This window comes from Pyricularia oryzae, chromosome 1 (genome assembly GCF_000002495.2).
Source record: "Pyricularia oryzae 70-15 chromosome 1, whole genome shotgun sequence".
NCBI classification, from domain to species: domain Eukaryota; kingdom Fungi; phylum Ascomycota; class Sordariomycetes; order Magnaporthales; family Pyriculariaceae; genus Pyricularia; species Pyricularia oryzae.
Window position 1 is genome coordinate 6,007,021 of NC_017844.1, and position 21,632 is coordinate 6,028,652.

The window sequence follows — 21,632 nt, forward strand, 5'->3', positions numbered from 1 at the left end:
AATCAAGAGTCGACAATATGATGACTCTTTATATGTGCACGAGGAATTAAAAGTAAATCATTACAATGCACATGGATCACGAACAACAAAGCTATCCACTCAGAATATGGCTCATTGACTGATAGAGTGGTAAAATCTCTCTGGTTTTGTCTCTAGAGCTACCAAGAGAGGAACGCGAGAAAGGAGCAGAAGAACAAAGTAATGATAAGAGAGGACTAAAAAATAACTCCCTCTAAAAAAACTAAAAAAAAAAAAGATAATCCAAAAGCAAGGCAGATATTCGTTTGTAACATTGATGGGTGACGAATAAAATCGAAAAGAAGAAAAGAAGTTAACAAAGATAACGTCACCTCGTATACTCTTCTCTTCCCACCCCTTTTCTATCATCCATTATCATGTCTGTGCAGTTGTGAACAGGGCGTTTGCACTTTTTCTGATGAGTTTTTGTCCCCCTTTTGTTTTGTTGTTTTTCGGTCCAAAACCCCATTTTTTTTTCTGTTTGCCAGTTAGTAACCCCTAGCAAGCGAGTCCGCAAATCCAAAGTTGTGAAAGAAGAAAGAAAGCAAATCTTCAAAAAAAGACAAAACTAAAAATGAATAAGTGGAAAAAATTTATATGGAAAGAAAGATCAAATAAAACAAAAATGTCGAAGAGAAAAAACACGGAAAAAACCAAGCCAGGCCAAACAAGCAGGGGGGAATTAAGGTGTTGTAAGCCGTGTATGTATATATTTCCCATGCCGTCCCGTCCGCCCTCCGGGGCGATGCCTTCTTCTAAGTTCTCACCCACTCAGCTTTCGGGGCATTTTTCTGTCTCGCGCCTCATGCAGCTAGCCGAACCGAAAAAGCGCACGCTCGGCTTGCCGTTTGTCTCGAGCGCGGGGCCCCAATATGTGACAACTGACAGACCGTCGCATCAACGAACGGGACGCGTAAAGGCAAATTTTGATATGTCCTGAGAATGTGTCTTCTCTGTCGCACGCCGGATTTTTTTGCATTGTTTCTCCGCCTGGAAGACCGGTCGCAACCTTTTTGTTCCAATGGGGAAGTCTGAGGGTTAGGCTGGGTTCATCAGACTTTTGGATCCGTTTGCTGTCCCCCGTAAGGTCTGGTCACAAAGTGACAAAAAGTGTTCCACCAATCTCGATCGCCGAACTGGTTTGTCTCGGGAAGGAACCAAGAAGTCGCGGCGCAGATAGATGCAGGGCTCAGCAAAACTCAACATGCTCCCACTCTAAAAGCTCCCTATACTTCTTTTCTTGTCGGGCCTCTCCTTCCAGCCGCCTGCGCCGAGAAATTTTGACCCCGATGTTTAGAAGATTGTCCGACCCTCCCCTACCTTGTCTCGCGAGGACGTTTCCAGGTGTTGCGGTTTCCAAATGTTGATTGAAGTGGTTGATCCTGGTATAGCTCAGAATTTGACGTGTTTCATATCCAGGGGTGGCGCGTTGTGGCGCGCTTAGACCCTGATCTCCAACGACGCCATGGCCAACGAAACCCGTATTCTTCCCAAACAAGACGTGGCTCCGAATCCAGAATTCGCTCGAGTCTGATTTTTTCTTCGTACTGGGGAGCGCAAAATTGATCTCCTTGCCACTTCGAAGAAGACGAAACCCGCAACAGACGGTTTTGCCTTGGCACTCAACCACCTGTAGGCAAACACACAACAGCAATGAAAGCGCAGGTCGAACTTGTCCCCCTACCTCACCGCTATACTCTTCGAAGATTTGTTATCGAGAAGGATAGTACAAGGCTCCAGCGTGCTGCTGGTTCTCGCCGGCCGCCGGGTGGACCACTTGCCCATCGGAGCCCAGGGGTTGAGAGGTACCGTTCTCACCGTACCAGCTCTGATAGGTGCCGTCTGGCTTGGCGGCATACGTATACGAGGGGTGGTGCCATGTGCCGTAGTTCGCAGGCGGCACTGCGCCGGCCGAGAGCGAGACGCCATGATCAAGCGCCGTCGTGCCCGGAATCACTTCGACGCCGGTAGCGATCGGTGGGGGGTACATGTCGGTCGGCATTGTCGCTGATGCCTTGCGCTCGTACTGACGCGAGCCAGACCCTGCCATCTGGGAGATCGATGGGTATTGCTGCTGAGAGTGGTGGTTCTGTGGGCTGCCCATGGCATCGGAGCCAAAGGACATTGAGCGTGGCTGCGGCGGCGGGTAAGAGGACCAAGGCATATCGTCGCGTGAGGCGGGATCCGTGGCTGTCGGCGACCATGTTGTGGACGGGGTGGGAGCGTGAGCGCTGTAGGGTGAGAATGTCACAGGCGTGACTGGAGATTCCTGCGCATAAGGCCTCCAGTTGGATCCCAAGTCGCCCGGCTTAGTTGTGTTGGGGCTTCCATCTGGCCCCATCCAACTCGTCATTCCGCTGTGTCCGTACTCGAAGCTTCGGGTTGTGGGTAAAGCTGCTGGTACTGGAAGCGAGGGTATCCGGTCAGACAGTTCATATCGGTGCGTCTTCGAAAGTTTTGTGCATCCACTTACGTTTGTTATCCGGGGAGAAAGCATCACCGGCTGTTTTCAGGGTTCGCGATGGTGCCATTTGCGGCATTGGCGGCATACCAATATGTGCGGGATACATCTCTCCCTGGTGTCCCCCTGTGTGGGGTATCGCTGGCGAAGCAGTTGCAGAGCTGGGCTTTCCGGTCATCGACACCGATCGAGTTCCTGCCTTCCCCCTAGGTTCGGGCGCGGGCTGTGTATCTACAGCGCTGAAGGTGCACACCTTTTTGAGCCGAATACAGTTGATGCAGCGACCTTCAGGGTCATCCGAGGAGATTATGCACCTAATTTTTCGGCGTCTACAATGGTCTGCAAGTTTTGGAGGCGAGATTTGTCAGTCTTTTGCCGTATGCGCAAGCGTCGCGAGCCCCTCGAAAAATGTCAAAAAGCCCGCTACCGACCGACCGAACAAAACACTTACTGCAGGCAACAGAGATGCGATGGTATCCTAGCTTGTTTCTTTTCTTTCCATCCTGGAGCATACTGGAATGCTCGTCAAGCCTTTGCTGGCCAAATGCTGGCGGGGCTTGCATTGGTGGTGGCATTTCCTGCCTGACGTTTGGAGTGGACATGACCCTCTTCAACTTCAGTGCCCTGGCCAAAGTATCATGGCGATCCCGTGGTGAGTAGCTATGGTCGTACTCGGGCTTCAGGCCCATTTCGGGATGTGGAAGGCCATCATATGCAGGCATATAACCGGAGGGCGGTAGTCCCATTTCAGTGCCGTTGGAAGGCGGCGGTGGATATTGGTAAGACATTATCTCTGTCATCAGTCCTGGCGAGTGTGGCGTGTGACGGGTGTTGTGGCCTGACCCCCTGAGGTCCAATTGTTTGTGGGAATGCGGCGAAGCAACGACTGCCATGAAAGAGCCGGCTCTCAGAACTGTTCAAGAAAAGGGGACGGGTGGAAAGAGCCGGAGAAGGATTATGTGATGTGTGCGCCGAGACAGTATTCCAGAGCGGCTATCTGTTCAGAACGTTTGGTGTGCTGTCAGGCTATCGTTGTTCGACAAGGCCTTGATTTGTCGAAGTGCCCAGGTGAGCCAAAGTGTTTCTTTGGTTATTCTTTTTGGCACACCTCGCTTCCCGAACCTGGTCTCTCTCTCTCTCTGCTGATTACCTGAGGCAAAAGCAGAAGCAGAGGGCTTACGAGCTAACCTTCAAGCACTGGTTTTTTTTCTTTGGTTGAGCGGGTAATGGGGCCAACCGAAATAGCCAAGCACACGCTCTTGTGTAACCTTTAATGCTTTTTGTCCTTTGGGCAACTGTCGGCCAGGCGTTCCAAAAATGATCAAGCAGACGAGGATAAGATGAAATCGGCGATTTGAGTCAGTGTGACTGGAGACAGTTAACCGAGTTATCGATGGTTGAGATGGATTCAACAAGATAATGTCGCATAAATTCGGGTGCGGAATTATGGACTATGGCGAATCTTTCATCAAGTCCTCAATGGGGACCGTCGTTGTTGCTGTCCTGGTTGAGGTGGAGATGGCCTAGATTGGACGTTTCTATGTGTTACAGGGCGTTAGGTGACTAGACTGACAACTTGGAGAGCGGGAAGACAAGGGCATGAAAAGGGCGTGTGGAAACGGAGCTGTTTGTGCCATGCGGTGCAGCCTCTGAGTGAGCCTGCGAACAGGGCGGCCTGGGAAACAATAGGCGCGAAAGACAGGTAGCGAGACTTCAGGCTGCGTCAATCGAGGGCTGTGGGTTTGCGGGGTGACACGGCTCAGAAATACACCCACAACGAGACTTGGCGGTTCTGGCTGGCTGGCTGGTTGGCCTCCATACATGCCTAGCTACGTAGCCTTGGGTGTACTTGCCAGCGAAACAGGGGTCTTGAGGAGGAGAAGGAGGAGGATGATGAGGTTCTGGCGGAGTGTGGAACGGCACAAGGGTCACTCTTGAGTGATGGCGATGCGGCGGGTTAAGGAGGAAATGCAGGCTGTCCAGGCACGCACGGCACTTGAGATATCAAGCCTGCGAGTGCTGAATTTCCTGTTTTCCGGGCTATTAAGGAATGGGCCTGGGTGTGTAGTAGTGACTCTCCGACTGCGGGCGCGAGTTTATGGGGGAGCAACTGGATGGCACTATTACTTTGGGCGTGTGTGGCACATTAGGTGCGAGCGGGATGCATGGATGGTTGCAATGGCCAAAAGGGATCAACCGAGCTAACGAAGCGAAGCTGTACGTACCAGACGTGCACAGGGCATGGGCTAGGAGGAAGGGAAAATCTTTCTTTTGTGACTGGCCGGTCAACAGCTTGTCAACACATGATGGAAAAGGGTAATGTTTTCGATAATGGGTTCGGGTTGCTGGTGTTATCACCATTGTTGCCGGGCAGGGGAAGTTGTGATAAGGATACAAGTCTTGTGCTATATGGGATGAACCTGGATGTTGAGGTTGCTAGTGCTGCAAATGGTGGGTGTTTGGTAAGGCAGAGAAGGCATGTTTCGTTTTGAGTGGGACTTGGGTCAAATCGACTTGGGCGGCGGTAAGGAACCTACTTACGATTTGCTTGCATGGGTTCTCTCAACTGGGCCCTGGCGGGGATGTTTGAACCATGCGACTGGATATAAACTAATGTATGTATCGCAGGACCTGCAGAGTGAGCAATCCCGCCTCGAGAAGATAGACGAGGAAGCAGTATGCGGGACTCCCAAAAGGGTAAAAGGTTTGGGGTTTTTCCAATAGAAAAATAAATAAAAAACCGATTCGAAGAAAAATTCCGTATCCAGTTTTTGCGTAAGAAAAAAAGAAAGAAGAAAAAAGAGGTAGGGTTTTGTTTTTCCCTTGGTTCTCAACCTCTGGGTGGTTAAATTGGATTGTCCTGGCCCGCGGGTACCTCGAGAGGTACTTGTTGACAGCGAACAGGGGTGCGTGGATCGATGGTCGTATGGATGGTTGGGTTGTGGCCGATTATTTTATTTTATTTTTTATTTTATTTTCGTCGTTGATGTGTGTTGCTCGAGAGCGGCTGCCGTCTGCGTCTAGGGCCCCCAAGATTGATTGGTGTGTGCTGTTTTTGGAAGCTGAGGATACCACCCTCCGAAGAACTGGAAGCACACGCCCTTTTACCCCTTGACCTCCAGTCCTGCTGCAGACCAATCTGAACGAACGACTGACTGGAAAGTTGCTGCACAGCAGACAATCTTAGACCCTTTCCACAAACAACGAGTTCAAGTTCGGTTTGGTTGTGTGCAGGGTATGTCTGTATGAAGCTATGTATGCTTTCGGAAAGATTCGACAACGGCCGGTGATGGCGGAACGAGCGTGGGAGCAGCAGAACGAGTGACGGGACCGGGCGGAGGCGGTCGGCGGGAAGGTTATCCTTTGGCTTGGAGAAGGGAGGACGAATGATTCAAATTCGACGGCTTTTGCTGTGTTGGGGATGGATTGTTATTATTCAGGTAGGCTAAGCGAAAACCGAATCTCAAATACTTGTGTGAGATGACGACTTTTGTTGTTGGCCAAAGAAGCCCAATGCCAACCTGGCTCACAACTAATACATTGTGGAGATCACGAGGCAAGGTGGACGGTGATCCCAGTATCTTATTAGCATTCCTGGGGACCGGGCACTTGCCATAACGCACGCCACTGCACTGGGCCACCAGGTAACAAACCCCACACTCAATTTGTCCGGTAGTAGCCTTGCTAGTACACCATTGTTTGGATAATTGAGTATGCAGGAGAGGTCCAGGTCAAGGAAAGGCCTGTCAAAGGAATTGAATGGATGGAGAGGCTATCGTGAGGTAAGGAGGCGCCTCTCCAGGAGGTGGACATATGGATCTTACCACTCATGCGTTCTAGGGTATCTCAGGTAGCAAGTTGGTTTTTGCTTGCCAAATACACACACAGTATGTAAGCCCGGTGGCCACCAAGCAAATCGATACCAGATCCGAACCGTACTTTCAAGATTTCGGACCTGATCCCGTAGCAGCGCCACATGAGCAGGGAATGGGACTGTGGTGCTCCTCGATTATCCCTCGGTCCCAAGTGGGGTGTGAGAGGCTAGCCACTGATCTCGGATTCCAGGGACGGTCCTCGTCGTTTTGGCGTCTAAGGTACCGGCTTGGCAGGGGAAAGGAGCAAGAAAGGTGCAAAAAGCAAGGGTAAAAGAGATGAAAGAATAGGGCAGATAATGAAGTCCTATTTAGCGCCGATATGCGTTCAATATGATTGCTTGCCAGACAAGGAGGTGCCGGCGACCGTGAATGGGCCAGGATACTGCCCGAGCTCCCTTTGAAAGCACAACATATATGATCAAGAGCAGCATTATTTACCATCGACCTGCTGATCATGGGCACAGAAAGTAGTATATATGTGATGCAGGCCCAGGTGAGCCGCCTAAAGAAGAAGTCAACCGACAAACCAACCGCGTCCCTGGTTCGTCTAATCGAGTCAACGGACGAGGATCGCAGATCATGTCGGCCTGCGAGTGTGGAGAGGCAGACCAAGAAGAAAGTTGCAAAAGAGGCTAGGTTAAAAAAAATGGGGACGATGTCACTGATCTGAAGCTGGGAACAAGGGAGATGCGATGCCCGTCTCTCTTTGTCTCCGCTGCGCCGAGTACCCCCCACCCCCCGTAATTAATCTGCTTGTCAATAATTCAACATTCGACCAGCTCAAAATGCCTGTAGGGAAATGGTTATTTCAGATTTGGCTATCATGTCAACCAACTTGGAAGAATCGGGTCTTTGTTCGGTTGGTTCGTCCTGAAACAGCAATGCTAACTTTCTGGCGGTAAAAGGTGTAATGAAGTGTCATTATCGGGCTCACCGATATAGATGAAAGGGTGTCGACGACAAACTCTGGCACAAAGGCATCAACCTACCCTCCGTCGTCATCTTTGCCTGGCCAGGGGCAGTCAATCTGGAATATTAACCGATTTGATGTGCAGCAAGCATAGTCTAGGTAAAAAATTAAAAAAAATTAAAAAAAAAATCCCCCATCCCATCATGGCGCATGATGGGTGTCAAGGGAGCAAGGGTGGTCTATGCTGGGGATCCAGAAAAGACCCGACTTAGCACTCCCGCACGTACCTACAATAGACAGGCCACTAATTAGACCAGGCGCCGAAGCCAGCTTGTTCTGGAATACCCAGCCACTTACCGCCTTACCTGCCACAGCAAGTCGGGCGGATACTTGTCTAATACAGCCGCCGCCATATCCAAGCAATAGAGTCGGTGTACAGTGCATGTTTACCTCGCTTTCCCAGCAGAGAGCCCGAGATGATCTGGGCAACTACGTCAACTCTGGGTCATGCGTTTACGCTGCCGAGTTGCGGTCGACTTGTGCTGACTAGGAGGATTAGAGGGCGGGGAGCCGACCTGGTCATCCGAGTTAGAACCATAAAGGTAGCCCGAGTGGTTGACCGGGCCTGGCCTGCCTCCCATGTTAACATCTACACGTCGTCGTCCCATTCCGCCTCGACGCCGAGAGCGATCTTGTGTAATGCAGGCTCCAGGCGAGCCAAAGGTGTGTTAAGTTCTACACCTCAATTTCTGGGGAAAGTAAAATGTATGGGAAGCAGGCAGGAAAAAAAGAGAGAAGAAAAAAGTATTACTGCCCTTTCCCTTGCACGATCGATCCACACCCCCATGAGCGTCGGGAACCGCAGTGGGGGATCAATGGAACATCATCGCATGGGGAATACTGGGGTGCGTGTTGCTGTCGCTTCGCTGGCTGGAGCATTACGGAAAACAGAGCCGGGTGGGACCATTGCCGAATAGGGCAGACCTGAGCTGCTTGCTGCCTTTGCCTCCGATTCGTCCTTATCATCGTTAATTTGCTGCTTATGGTTCACTAGTAGCAAGTCTGCTGGAAATTTCTATCGGCATGGGGGTACAACCAAATTGAGCCAAAATTGACAAAACATGACAGCGGGGAGAATCAATGTACAGAGCAAACCATCGCCATGGGTACCTACAGTGTACCAAAGAGAAGAGTGTGGCCGTGCGAGGCGAGAATGAGAAGACCATGGTACTCACCCTGGACGTGGGTAGCATTAAAACAGGGGCTGATCAGTTAATGTACGCCCCTCTTCCCTCCCTCAAGCCCAGCCAAGCATGCAGGCATTGGAGCTGGCCAAGCCCACGGAAGCATGGACAACAACTCTCTTCTGCGTAACGCCAACCACGGCTATCAGGCATGCTTTGCTATCCCAGAGATGGAAGTCTTGACGTGTCTTTTTGCTGTCCTGCAGCCGCGCGACGATGTGTCGCCAAGAATCCTTATATTCCAATGGCCCTACGTCGCATTGTCGATGCGCCTGCAGAGTGAAATGTGACGAGAGATATGTATACGCCGAGTAAGTCAAAGCCCTGTCTGTGTCGGAAGAACGATCGGCTTTTGGTTCCAGCCAAGTCGGAAGAGCCGATCTGGGCCTTGGCATAGTACTTGAGCCCTCAATGGGATAGATTGAACGCACGAAGCACATTGTGAGCGCTTGAATACCTACCTTACTGTAGTAAGCATGAACGAAGGCAACGCCAGGGGCATCTTTTTTTTGTCTCTTTGCTTTTTTTTGCTTTTTATTTTTTTGCTTTGTGTTCTTTTTTCCCTGACCGGTGGAGAAGAAACAGCAGTAATGCTACTCCTTTCATTTCCTCGTTAGTCATGATACGCAAGATACGATTTTCGCGGGGTCTTGATTTCTTCCCCTTGCTTTGTTGTTGTTTGCAATGGATGTGCCTGGACTGCATCGAGATTTAAACAAGCACAAGTGCCGCCGGCTTATGCCAAAGTAAAGACCCGCCGGGTTGACGCATGTGACCGACTTTTGTACCGAGGGAAAAGCAAAATATGTTAACCTCGAGGGTGGTGGCCTTTCACTGTGGAAGATGCTGTTAAATATCCGGCGTATGCAGGTACCAACTTGCCGAGCAAGCGGATGCTAGATTAGCTCATAGGACAATTTTCATCCCATCTTTTCAAGATGCCGCTTGATTGCCACTAGGCCCTAGCTAGCTGCAGGTACAGATTCTTCGAGCCATGGTCGAATAGACGCCCTTTGTTTTCTGTCGTACAAGCAATTAGGATGTCGGCACGATAGCATGAGGATATGTCGGCCAGTGTATACAAGGCCTAATAATTGCCATCAAGGCCATAACGTCAGAGTGCACTGTTTGTATGTACTGTTCAAGCCTGGCGACCCACGGCTTGGCTTACTACCTGCCCAGGCTGGGTTAGATTCTTCGCTTCATCTGGGTCTAGTTCTTAAGCTAGCCCCGATACTTGCCTTAAAGTTCGTAGTGACGTAGTATTTTGGGCGAGATGAGACGAACGAGATCGCTTGGCGCTACTGTTGGGCAAATAATTGGTAGTTACCGCGTCGCAGTTGCGAACTTGGGACGAACGACCAGCCTTAATAGACTTCAGACTGATCTGAGATCCTAGCCGGGTTCCCAAGCCATGGTACTCTCTGCAAGGCAAGACAACGTCGCAACGACTGGGCAATGTCTTCGGGTGGGAGCGACTGTTTCCAAACCGACAAGTGGAAGACACTCCAAGATAGCAGCTATAGTGCCATTGAGTCGCCTTGTAGAAGTCGGTTATTTGCCGATCAAACTGCTGACGATGGGGAACTTGAAAGTCCTGTTGAGCAAGGAGTGACCAGTTGGTGAACAAGCAACGCAGTAAATGGAAAATAAAAGGAGAAAGAAAGAAAAAAAATACAGAAAGAAATCAATGCTTCGACATATTTGCATACTATGCGCATTTGAATACGACATATCATGGCAACAAAGTATCTAGGGGTTGTAGGCGCAGCAATCGATTTGCTTAGAAATCGGCACAAGAGATTTGTACGAAGTAGGTTTCCCAACCTGATTACATCAAATTGTAGGCGCTGCGAGCCAGCGTCCTTTTACGCGAGACAATCTCAGCCTGTGTGGAGAATTTTAATTTTTGATCGTCTTACTATGTAGATGTAACGCTAAACAGACCAGAAGGAAGGAGCATTGATAAGATTTCAAGGGAGCCAGGCAACTTTAACCAGTGCTGCTGTATTCTCGCATACTTACCTTATTTTGTACAACCACGCCCCACTCAGATCGAGTCAAGTTCAGTGTGAATTTTCAGCCCTGGCATTTTTTCACTCGTCCCCATCTTTCCATTCTCATTCCAACTTTGCCCAAGCCGGCGGTACCAATTATGTCACCGTTGTGGGCTCTTGAGAGGCCAGACCAGACTATCAGGCCAGACACAGCAGAGGGTGGACCACCACCCTTCACGGCATTTGTTTGATCTGCCTTTAGCCAAAATGCCCTACAATACGGCCCCTCCCTCCGCCAAACCTCCTTCGGCAACCCCAGAGTTCGGATCTCTTTCTGTTGTTGTCTTGATCAATGCTGTCATGGTGAAAAGACCAGCCAGCTAGCATAAACAGGAAAGACCAAACAGGAAAGGGTCTAGACTACCTTGCATCCATTAATGACACCATCAAAATCCTGTTCTCAAACCGGGCCGCCGACTGACTTCACCCGAATGAACGATATTATCGACGATATAGCACGCATCCTGCTTTCCTTGAAAAGCAGGGAATTGACAGGGGGAGAACAGGCTCCTTCGGCCCGGAGATTCCCATGCTCCAGAGTATCTCGCTCCCCATGAGATCAGGGTCGTGCTGCCTTCCAGGCTTCGTGCGTCACAGGGAGCTACTGTTTCCAACCACCGGGTGCCAAGCTAATCGCAAAAAAAAAAAAAAAAAAAAACACACACACACACACACACACAGCTGCTCGAGATTGACACCAAGTTGTCCCATTTGCCAAAATAGGGGACCTTTGCCTCGGAAAAGCCCCTCTCCCCCCTCCCAGTCCGCTAGACGAAAATCACGTTTTCTCTCCGGTCTTTTACCGTGCTTGTTTTACCCGGCAGTGACATGTGGGGGAAAAGAAAAGGAAAAAAAAGAGGTCATCTCAGTGTCTTTTTTTTCACAAGAATCCTGATTACTGGCCACTTTGGAGATTTTTATTGAAATCTCCCGGGCAACCGGGACGGCTCTACGGCTGCAATATCTGACTTGACAAGCCTGCCCCCCAAAGTAGATCTTGAGGATCCCTGATTTCCCACTCCAGTCGATCTCAGATTATCGTCTGATGTTGTTCACAGCAAGCGCTGCCCCTCCCGTGATGATTGTTCCGGATGCTGGCAGCGGCTTGATCGATGTCGTGCCGGACCACACCCACGATCCCCCTTCATGGGTTGAGTGACAAGAGTGATGTAGTGAGAAAAAAAAACACGGGACATTGTAAAGGAACATCCAGGCGCTCCCCTGCTCGTCGTCACCTATAGGCTTTGCTGTATTGGGCAATAGCTTTGACTACTCGACCTCCGAGCTGTGGATATCTTGACATTCATTCCCTTGGTAGCGATTTTGTCTGGATCATAACAATGGGGCCCGTGGCCACTTATAATTGCATGATATGGGGCACATGATTGCTTCTTTGCTTACAGACTTGGCTAGTGGCGGCGGTCCAGGGAGCAAAGATTTGTGGCGCTCTGGGAAGGCTTGCCGATCTGCCCGGGCTGCCGAAGGTAGCTTGGTAGGTCTACTAAACCATGGCTCTTCTGGAAATTGCTCAAAGGTCACGCGTCCAAAACCGGACGCAACTGATGCCATAGTCTCCCAGGATCAAGTTGGAGCTTCTCTTTCTATATATATATATATATTTTTTTTTGTCAGGAGCCGTCGTCCAGGTCGCATTAGTCGGTGTATGTGGCAAACCCATCTTACCGTAGTTAAGGAGATCGCCATTCCACCGGGCTCAAGCACATCCACGGAGATTAAATGAGAACCCCCGAATTTTTAGGAAAAAGTAGTGTAAAATGAAAGCAAAAAGCAATAGCGATGATGTGGCAGGGCTGTGTGTGTGTGTGTGTGTGTGTGTGTGGTTGCGGGTCAACTATGAACAAGAGAAAGTATGCCAGATGCTTACTAGGAAGGTTTTTCAGCCTTGGCTACGGTATGGTTTGCTTCAGACATATTCGTCGTGTAGGGACGAGCTATAACCTGAGTGACTATGCATTTTGAAGGGGGCATATCGATGTAGATGTTCCTGGCTGCTTCCATAATATACAATAGATACAAAGGCGTGTGAGTTTTCACTGATACGTCGGTAACTTTTGGTGAGAAATCATCTAGAGGATGTAGAATTTCCACATATGACTATTGCTGTCTTTGCAAACCGTAAAGTTGCCGGAATGCCGTTGTACATCTCTTAGTTCCTTCTCACGGGATGATTGTCTTCCACGCATTGCCACAATGCCCAAGCTGGGTTATAACTTACGAGGCCTATGCATGTTTGGTGGAACAAGGTAAACAAGACTTCCAGATGCTCTGCTTTATGTTATAATCTTATATCCATGCAATGGTCGATAGTCATTGCATCATTATACAGGCTAGAATTATTGTCACATTTCGATAACTATTCCTCATCTATGCACTTGGCAGAAGCATTCATAAGTGCTGCGTGCTATGATAGCATTAGATATCTGCATGGAGATTCCTTAGAGTACAGTACGCCGTTTATATCTAGATCTAATAGTCTATCCATCTAAGGTGTCCGTAACTAGCTCCGGGATTTTCCACAGGCCAGATGAAGTAGCAAAATATCCAGGGCCCATGTCAGATACATGACCGAAATCGCTCAAGCACCCGGACCTCCCGCGCTAGACTTTGCGTTCAGATTGTCGGCCCGCTGTATACACTCCTCGATCACGGTCCAGAACTTGGGAATATCCAGCCCGCGCGGTATCGCAACGCCTTGTGCACCCTCGGGAAGCAGAGTCGCGATGGTGCGACCCGTCTGCGCACCGGCATAGGCATCTTCGTAGGTGCCCTCGGTGACGACCTTGACGGAGAAGCGTTCATGGCGCTTCCCTCCATCCCTCGCAATGTCGAAGTCGTAAAATGGAATCCGGTATTCCTCAGGCAAGGTCTGCAACACTATGGCGGCAGCCACTGGATCGTGCAGGGGAGGACCCTCTGTGATGCCAAAGGCAGTTCTGCGCGGGTGGATGATGTGTTAGCAAAAGTCCCTGCCCTGCATTGTTTCACCGCGATGGCTTGTTTATCACCATGGTTTGTTTGTCCACTTTCTTCTTACCTGTAAGTCTCGGCAAAGAAGTTGAGAAGCTCAACGAGCATGACGCGCAGTGTCGTCCTGCCCTTGGCCCCGGCTTCAACGGGGCCTCCGTCGCCATGAAGCAGCCGCTGCTGGACTTCCTTCGTGGCCAGAACCAGATGCGTCACGTCAAGGGGGATCATGGTGGATTTCTGAGCCAGAACTTCGTTGCTGAGGATAAAGTCGGCAGACTCCGGGTCGATAAAGATGTTGAACTCTGCCCAGGGGGTCCTGTTCCCGATCCTCTCGAGACCGTCGACCTGTCCCGACACGGCTGTAGTGAAGCCTCCACCCACGGCACCTCCCATAAAAGACAGGCCCGCAACGTGCTCCGCAAGCTGGGGATACTTCTCGACAGCCTCGGCGACATTGGTGAGGCATCCAGTCGCCACGATCCACGGAGTACCTGCGGGCTGAGCCAGGACAGCCTTGGCCATGGCGTCGACTGCAGAGATTGACCTATCTGGAGCCCTCAGCGGCTTGGGAAGCAGGTCAGTGCCATCGATACCAGACTCTCCATGGATGTCGGTTGGAGAGTGAACTGGTGGCCGAGACCGGGCCTTTGCGGCGCCTGGGTAAACCGTCACTTGATCATGCTTGCCAATGGCAGCGAGAAGTGATGTGGCGTTGTATGTTGTTTTCCTAGGGCGTGTTTTGCGTGTAAGCCATTTGGGTGTTTTACTCTGAAGATTGGGTTCAAGATTTAGACATATATATGAGGTATGTGACGTGAATCTTCATATAAGCTTCACCCAAAATTCGCTACATAAACTCACTCTAAAGATGCGTTGCCGAACACGGTTGAAATGCCCAGAAGATTTATCATGGGATGGTGTGCGGCCAAAAGTATGGCAAAAGCATCCTGGCGTGAAAGAGTCAGTCGTTAAATTGTCAAGTTGAATGATATATGTATACCCCGCCGAAACCGAGCCAGGGAATCTTTGCTTATACGGCTTCTTACATCGTGGCCTGGGTCACAGTCAAGCCAGACTGGTATAGGCTGAGCGCTCATCTTGGGCAGCGTGTAATATGAATTCTTTTCGTGCAATGTTCGTGCGGTCCTAGTAAGCACCCGAGGTATGCAGATATAGACGGCAGGTACTACTGCAGCGAGGCGGGTTTTTAGTTGATGAAAAGCCAATGCCAACGAAAATGACGGATGGAGAGAGCCATAAAGGGAAAATGCGGGGGGATAAGATCAATCGAGGAACGCGAGTAAGAGGGGCGGTTATGGCGCTCACATGAGGTTTTTCTGTTGGGTCCACAAAACCTCAACTGTTCCGTCGTCGGGCACTGTAGCAATCAAGTTCTATGATTGACGTCGGATGAAATCCACCCAGGGATGTCAAAACCGCACTGTAAGTTTGGTCTTTATCAGAAGCAGTGCATTCCGGCCGGTGATGGAAGACGGCGCTATGCCAATCTGTCCGGGCCCGTTTGGGTTTCGGGCGCTAGTCGCACGGGATCAGTCGGGCTCTTCAACAGTGCTTGCGCGGAGCGGTCCGCCGAGTCTGGGCACTAATCCACCGAATTCCAAGGCAGAGAGACGTACGTCTATACAATGAATCAGCCATCGACAGACACAAAGTAAGTGACCGCAAGAACTCGGCCGAAAAAAAAGAAGAAAATTGGGGCTCTGTATTATTACATCATGGTCAATTAGAGCCAGTTCGATATCAACATGGATGTTTGGCAAATGCAGGTACAGAAACATCGGAACGGTGCTAACTTATCTCCTGGTTACCCCGACTTGGGAAGAGAGGACTTCACAGAGAAATCCCGATTACACTTTAAATTCTAAGGCTTTTTTTACTCTTTCTTTTTTCCTCTCTTCTCTCTTTTTTTTTGTAAACAATCTAATCTTCTCCTCCTCATCTGCCGTGGACTTGGCCTCCTCTTCTTTGCTACCCCAATCTAGAGCCGAATGAATCTAACAAGCATTTATATGACCGTGTCTCGGCACCAATCCTCGGCAATGAGATACAAAAACATTCAGGGGCACACATAGTTCGAAGCTCGTCTCAAGTTCACCGAAGGGCGTATTTGGGTGCATGACGAAGTAATTCCATATTGTTTGCTATAATGCATCTTGACGGAACCTCACAAGAAACGATTACATACTTCACTGTCCTCGCTTATTTCGAGCCTTTTCGATACGAAAAGCTGGCGGCACGGGTAACAGCCGAATCCTCGAGACGTATCATCGACGCCATGGAGATGGGCTTTTCTGTGCCCTTATGCACCGCTTGCACCGCTTTGTCTTGCCAAGGTAAATCACCATCATGATGCAAATCACTTAGGCATCTGCGCATAGGCAGTCAAAGCCCGTGTGTGCCTAATATCAAAAAGCTTTTGTCTCGTCGCTTTCTGGTGGCGAAATATTCACAGTTTCATCTATCATGGGGTCGCAGGCGGGGTGAAATTATTTAACGCCGTTCCGCTATATACACTAGACCTTGTTATCGGGCTTTCTCGCGACAACTATGAGTCTTTCTGCGTTGGCCCTATCGATTTATCCCGGAATCCATGCTTGGGTACCGGGCACTTGTCTCCTTCAGCTGCGTTCATTGCCATTGCCATGTGAAATCTTACTTCTGTCAGGCATGCACCCCGAACATAGTCGTGTCTATAAGAGCATCAGCTGGGGGCTGGCAAAGTATACGCCGAGGTCTGTTATTGAAACAACATGACCAAATCTGTTCGTCATGGCTACAAAACTGCAGCCTTGACAGCACAGCACTGAGGCGCATTGCACAACGCCAACAAGTTGAGGCGGTCGAATCTTTCGTCTTCCATTACAGTATCCTCTTCAGCAACATCTTCGGCCAGAGCGTCGTGCTGCCTTGAGGGGTCTCTGGACCAGTCCTATCTGAAGACGCATACATGTACACATACTTGCTGATCCAGCGTCTACCGTCCTTTCGGGTGCGGGTAGTGTTTCTTCCTCCAGGGCCTAGGCAACCTTGTTGTGGACTCCCAGTTCTAGGGCACCAGGTTATCTGAAGGTTTTGTCCCGGGCAGCCATCAAATCCAGTAATTAGACATTTCTTCAGCACCAAAGTAAGAGATTGTCCAGTCTATAGCCGGCCAACAAGGCTGGGCGAGAGAGACAGCCGAGATGTAAGTCCGACTGCATCTGCTTCGGTTGCCGTGGTTTTATCTTGAACTTTTATCCCTTGCAAGGCAACTGGACCAATCATCCATAATCGAAAGCTTCTCCACAAGTAGGATAACACTCACCTTCGAAACCGTCCTCCGCGCCCCATGTAGAAATCAAGTCAGATACAGGGGAGGGTTGGATAATACTGAGATCTACATAACAGCAACAGCAGCAACCAAGCTCTTCGCCAAAAGATCGAACAGTTTCCCATCAGCAGACATCGTAGCAGTCGAGGCGCTTCTGGGCGACAAATAAATAACCCAGGCTGAGCGCAGCGTGTGACTTGGGCTTGGGAAAAGCATAGTTTCCCGGGACAACCCAAGCCGAATGAATCCTTGTGCTCGACATACCCAGTTTGAACAGCTTCCCAATCTGTGATACCCCCGATGTTTGTTACCCGGGATGATTCGGGGGACTCAATTGAGCGATGCCTTTTGGTTACAGTGATTGCCTTGGACGACCACCATATCCAGTGGCCGTCACCGCAATCCTTTTATAGACTCTTCAATGCCATGAAGCATTTTGCTAGAACCCTAGTTAATGTTTCCAAGCGGTTGGCAGCTTAGATACGGATTGGTACCTTGGAGGTTCCCATGTTTGTTGTGCTCAGCCCATATGATGGAGTGAATCTGTCAGGTCTGGGATTGACGAATTTGTAGAGCCGCTGTTTTTCCTCATGTGGTTGAAGGCTAATTAAGCTCAAGTTGTTTCGGCACACTACTCCGTAGACGTGACCTAAGTAAGCGATCCACCACCTACCAAGCCGAGTTCTTGACATTGGCAAAAAGCAACAACGAGTCAAGAGCAGCAATTCGACATGACCACAGGTCAATGATGCAAAAGCGAAGGGCCGATCGTGGATCGAACACGAGACCTAGAGATAATTGCGGGTGCGCTGCAATCTCTCGCTCTACCACTGAGCTACCGACCCAGTTCGTTGACATTCGGTAACTCAGTGGCTCCTATAACCATCAGGAAAGATGCCACCATTCCGAGACTGAAGCGAGGTTGGGCACTTGGCATGCGGCAGGTCAAGCACTGTCAAGGGCGATCAATGAACTACATTTCTCACGAGAAAGGAAGAGGTTTGAGTTCCAAATCAAGACAGTATTAAGTTATCCACAAGCTCATTCAGAATTAACTTTAAATACTCAAGTGATACGATTATGTACTGATGGGTTGAACAAGACTGATACCGGCGTCACCATCATTGATCCTTTATCCAGACCTCTGTTGGTGCTCGGTGTTGACGTCCCCATATTTATTGCAGCCCCTCCCAAAAAAGCCCCGCTTTGGCCTGGCCACTTTCCCACACTGCACACGTGACTAGGGTAAATTCAGAGTGCGGCGGGTACTATTGTCGTCGTCTCTGTCAAGCTCCCAGATTTCGTCCCCTCGCGACATACCCAAACCAGAAACCATTCAAAGGCAACATCAACAACCCAGTTGCCCAATATGTCGTTGGTGTCGGGCGAGAAGTCGAACTTCCAGTTCGTAAGTACAGAAGCCATTCTTTCGCTCCGGTCCCAAAAGCACAGTTGGTCTACTTGGGCGTAGAAACATGTTGCGCTTGGGGACTTGAGGACGTCACGTCTGGCACAAATCACGAACATCCGCTGACATTATCTCAATAGATTCTGCGTCTCCTCAAGTAGGTTTCTCCTCTTGCTCAGGCTTGCTCATTTGTCGTCGGTCGGGAGTTTTCTATTGGCATCATCGAATGATAACCCGCGCACAATTGGCGATACTCGAAAATTCCGCACTAGCGCGGCACGACTGGCCCTGCGTCCGTTGCTCTGCTCTTTCATCCCCTTCGTGAAATGGCGAACCGCAAGCGCTGTGTGTGGGCTTGGCGAACACCTGAGATCGACGGCGTGCTCCCATGAAGCACTCTTGGCAGATGGACAAGACCAAGAACGACATATGAGCAATCAATTCAGGAAGCAACAATAGCTGACATTGTTTCTCTCTTAGCACAAACGTTGATGGAAAGCAGAAGATCGTTTACGCTCTTACCAAGATCAAGGGTGTCGGCCGCAGGTACTCCAACCTGGTCGTCAAGAAGGCCGATGTCGACCTGAACAAGCGGTATGTCAATTTCCCGCAACAGAAATCTGTTTTCGCAAATCCACAAAAATCCTAATACTATTTCTCTCTTAGTGCTGGTGAGCTCACCTCTGAGGAGCTCGAGCGTGTTGTCACCATTCTCCAGAACCCCACCCAGTACAAGATTCCCTCATGGTTCCTTAACCGTCAGCGCGATATCGTCGACGGCAAGGACTCCCAGACCCTTGCCAACGGTGTCGACTCCAAGCTCCGTGATGACCTGGAGCGTCTGAAGAAGATTCGTGCCCACCGTGGTCTCCGTCACTACTGGGGCCTCCGTGTCCGTGGTCAGCACACCAAGACGACCGGCCGGAGAGGACGGACCGTCGGTGTGTCCAAGAAGAAGGGTGGTTAAAGAAACAAAACACAAAAAAGGGCATCATGGGCTTGGGGATCATTGGCCTGTCGGATGGGTTCTCTGGCTTTGGCGTTCAATCTCATTGTTGCGGGCGGTCGGGCGTGTTACGGATGGTTTCACTGTTGACTGCTCTGCGTGCATTACAGCCACTGAGCACGCAGGTAGACTAAATTCATCAAGGTTCTTTTGCGGGGACGACTAAATGCGACAATGCAATGAAATTAAAAGGTTCATCTTTTTTTTTTTAACACCTGTGTCATGGTCCGAGATTTTCCGTTGTGAAGGAAGACTGTCGACGTTTTCTATCCAAGTCAGTGAAGGGGGGCTGATAATATCCAACCGCTGGTCATATGTTCCGGTAAACTTGTGTTTGGTTTCTTGAATACTCATAACATGGCGGCATGGACACCTTTTAGCTCTTTTTTTTTCTTTTTTCTTTTTTTTGGGCTCTTTTTTAGTCTTCGTGCGTGACTGCCATATCTAGAACCTCGACGCGGCCCTGCCCCTTGGTCTCGTTCCCAATGAAGTCGGAGACAGCCTTGAACGCTCCAGGCTCTACAAACCCGGTAACTTCCCATTCCGAGCCAACCACGTCCTGGTTTTCAACCTGCTCTATGTAGCCCAATATCTTGTCCTTCACTGTTCCAGGGGCCTTTTGCTCGCCATCCTCAGTCTTGGGAGCCTTGACTGCCTGCTTGAGTACGCTCGTGGAGCAGGCTATCCTGAGCCGCATTCTGGCGCGAGCGACGGGGATGGGCTGGTGGGCTATCAGTGCCTTCATGGCCTCCAGAGCCTGGAGCTTTGCGTTCTTGGTGGTGACAACGCCGGTCCAGAGGAGCTTCGAGGATTTGCCGCCGGCGGCCTCTCCGTTCTCGCTAGCCGCGGCGGTGGTCGGCGTGGCGGTGCCGCTACTGCTCTCCGTCTTGCCGTCGGCTGCTGACTTGTTTTGTTGTTGTTGCTGCTGCTGTTGCGTGTGGGCCTGGGAGCTGAGCATGTCCAGGGCCTTTTCTATCATGCCGGTGGTGTAGACGCGCTTGGTTCTCGGGTCGACGAGCTTGCTGGCCACTATGCCGACGACCTCGTTATGGACGCGCTCCAGCTGCTGCGCCCGCTCCTTATCTCCGACTTGTATGTCTCCCTTGTTTAATATCTCGAGGATCACGTCGGCGACGGGGACGTCCTTGCCAAAGGCCTTGGCCAGGTCGGCCGAGGGCGCTGTCTGGCCCTTGCTGACGTTGAGGAAGACATTGGGGATCTGAAGGACGTTGTCCAGGTCCGTCTCGATACCGGAGCGCCACTCGAGCACCTTGTTTTTGTAGCACGCGATCTCGAAGCGCTTCTTGCCCTTTTTGAGTCGCACGAGCGAGACATTTGTCAGCTTGATCTGGTTGGAGGGTTGGTTTATTTGCCGCGACATGACTGCTGCGTCTAGAGCGATTAAGCTTGATAGCGACTCGGGATGTAGTGTTCCTTTTTCTTAAGATTTCCTAGCCAGTGCGGTGTCCAAAGAGATATGAAGACACCTCAGGTAGTACGTAGGTAAGAGATAGTCGAGTCGAGGAGGGGTTGATTTGCTGTTGAGAGACGATTTTTTTCCCCTTTCTCTCTCTGTCTTCTGTTTTTATTCTAGACTAGATTGAAAGCAGGAGTAAGTTCGACAGCGATCTATTTGAAAAAAAGCACACCACTCGGCGCAATGAATCTTAAGAAATGACTGCGTGAAAATTTACGGAAGCTACATGTCATTCAATTGTGGAAGGATCGATTTGTTGATGAAATTCACGTCATTGCTGGACACCGAGCAACTGCCTCTTGCCCCTCCATGGCTGTTCTCCACATTGCGGCCGTTAGGGTGGGAGAAATTGCCTTCTCCAACTAAGACGACTGCGACATGAGCTGCTATGGTTCATCCATGGCAAAACAACAGCCGTGGAAAAGCATGATAAATTCAAGTGGAATGCCTGATCTAACTAGGTAGGTACCCTGCCAATACCTGGCTTATTGGATAGACAAATGTACGGCGCGAAGAGCTTTGGTTCGATGTTTACGTTTCTAGCTGTACCGGTAGGTACTTCGTAGGACGCTACCTTGCGCTACATTGGCTAGGTATCTTAGTAAGAATAGGATTGACAACAGTAGCAAGAGTAAGTAGATTCCACCAGGCAACGCGAACCGACCTGTCAATATGAGAGAGGCACCTTGATTGGCCCTCTTTGCGTACCTTACCTACTTGGCGATAGAGGTAGTATTAGCTATCAGGGTATCTCGCGACTTATCGGACTTGAGAGTCGCGTGATGCAAGTTAGCAGATCATTGGCTGGGGCACGTGGGCACCGACCCACCAAAATCCCGTAGTAGGCACTCATTCGC

The 21,632-nt window shown here is 50.1% G+C and overlaps 9 protein-coding genes and 1 non-coding gene across 10 annotated transcripts; 4 read left to right on the plus strand and 6 right to left on the minus strand.

Annotated features, from left to right (window-relative positions):
* Positions 1-72: 72 nt before the first annotated feature.
* MGG_05659 (uncharacterized protein) lies at positions 73-4,916 on the minus strand. The gene is made up of 4 exons (XM_003710504.1): positions 4,705-4,916; positions 2,931-4,017; positions 2,492-2,818; positions 73-2,421 (listed from the first exon to the last, which is right to left on the minus strand). Exons 2-4 carry the CDS (start codon positions 3,370-3,372, stop codon positions 1,730-1,732), a joined length of 1,461 nt encoding a protein of 486 aa, XP_003710552.1. The 5' UTR covers positions 3,373-4,017; positions 4,705-4,916; the 3' UTR covers positions 73-1,729.
* MGG_16435 (uncharacterized protein) lies at positions 4,786-5,203 on the plus strand (the record flags this gene model as incomplete). Its single annotated transcript, XM_003710505.1, has 2 exons — positions 4,786-4,941; positions 5,108-5,203. 2 exons carry the CDS (start codon positions 4,786-4,788, stop codon positions 5,201-5,203), a joined length of 252 nt encoding a protein of 83 aa, XP_003710553.1.
* Positions 5,204-7,118: 1,915 nt separating this feature from the next.
* Positions 7,119-7,779, minus strand: MGG_16436 (uncharacterized protein; the record flags this gene model as incomplete). The annotated part of the gene is made up of 3 exons (XM_003710506.1): positions 7,552-7,779; positions 7,344-7,419; positions 7,119-7,143 (listed from the first exon to the last, which is right to left on the minus strand). Exons 1-3 carry the CDS (start codon positions 7,706-7,708, stop codon positions 7,119-7,121), a joined length of 258 nt encoding a protein of 85 aa, XP_003710554.1. The 5' UTR covers positions 7,709-7,779.
* Positions 7,780-10,772: 2,993 nt separating this feature from the next.
* On the plus strand, positions 10,773-11,288 carry MGG_16437 (uncharacterized protein; the record flags this gene model as incomplete). The annotated part of the gene is made up of 3 exons (XM_003710507.1): positions 10,773-10,868; positions 11,050-11,151; positions 11,247-11,288. 3 exons carry the CDS (start codon positions 10,773-10,775, stop codon positions 11,286-11,288), a joined length of 240 nt encoding a protein of 79 aa, XP_003710555.1.
* A 512-nt stretch (positions 11,289-11,800) lies between these two features.
* MGG_16438 (uncharacterized protein) lies at positions 11,801-12,134 on the minus strand (the record flags this gene model as incomplete). Its single annotated transcript, XM_003710508.1, has 2 exons — positions 11,801-11,812; positions 11,967-12,134. 2 exons carry the CDS (start codon positions 12,132-12,134, stop codon positions 11,801-11,803), a joined length of 180 nt encoding a protein of 59 aa, XP_003710556.1.
* Positions 12,135-12,976: 842 nt separating this feature from the next.
* MGG_05660 (uridine nucleosidase) lies at positions 12,977-14,803 on the minus strand. Its single transcript, XM_003710509.1, has 4 exons — positions 14,600-14,803; positions 14,415-14,500; positions 13,621-14,280; positions 12,977-13,519 (listed from the first exon to the last, which is right to left on the minus strand). The coding sequence occupies exons 1-4, from the start codon at positions 14,648-14,650 to the stop codon at positions 13,162-13,164; spliced, it is 1,155 nt and encodes a 384-aa protein (XP_003710557.1). The 5' UTR covers positions 14,651-14,803; the 3' UTR covers positions 12,977-13,161.
* A 130-nt stretch (positions 14,804-14,933) lies between these two features.
* Positions 14,934-16,485, plus strand: MGG_16439 (uncharacterized protein; the record flags this gene model as incomplete). Its single annotated transcript, XM_003710510.1, has 3 exons — positions 14,934-15,907; positions 16,240-16,306; positions 16,362-16,485. The coding sequence occupies exons 1-3, from the start codon at positions 15,721-15,723 to the stop codon at positions 16,483-16,485; spliced, it is 378 nt and encodes a 125-aa protein (XP_003710558.1). The 5' UTR covers positions 14,934-15,720.
* Positions 16,486-17,644: 1,159 nt separating this feature from the next.
* MGG_20093 lies at positions 17,645-17,729 on the minus strand. Its single transcript has one exon. It is a non-coding gene; the product is annotated as a tRNA-Cys (tRNA).
* Positions 17,730-18,147: 418 nt separating this feature from the next.
* Positions 18,148-19,718, plus strand: MGG_05661 (40S ribosomal protein S18). The gene is made up of 4 exons (XM_003710511.1): positions 18,148-18,292; positions 18,433-18,449; positions 18,773-18,886; positions 18,959-19,718. The coding sequence occupies exons 1-4, from the start codon at positions 18,254-18,256 to the stop codon at positions 19,257-19,259; spliced, it is 471 nt and encodes a 156-aa protein (XP_003710559.1). The 5' UTR covers positions 18,148-18,253; the 3' UTR covers positions 19,260-19,718.
* On the minus strand, positions 19,490-21,034 carry MGG_05662 (shwachman-Bodian-Diamond syndrome protein). Its single transcript, XM_003710512.1, has one exon. The coding sequence runs from the start codon at positions 20,677-20,679 to the stop codon at positions 19,717-19,719; it is 963 nt and encodes a 320-aa protein (XP_003710560.1). The 5' UTR covers positions 20,680-21,034; the 3' UTR covers positions 19,490-19,716.
* Between the last annotated feature and the right edge of the window lie 598 nt (positions 21,035-21,632).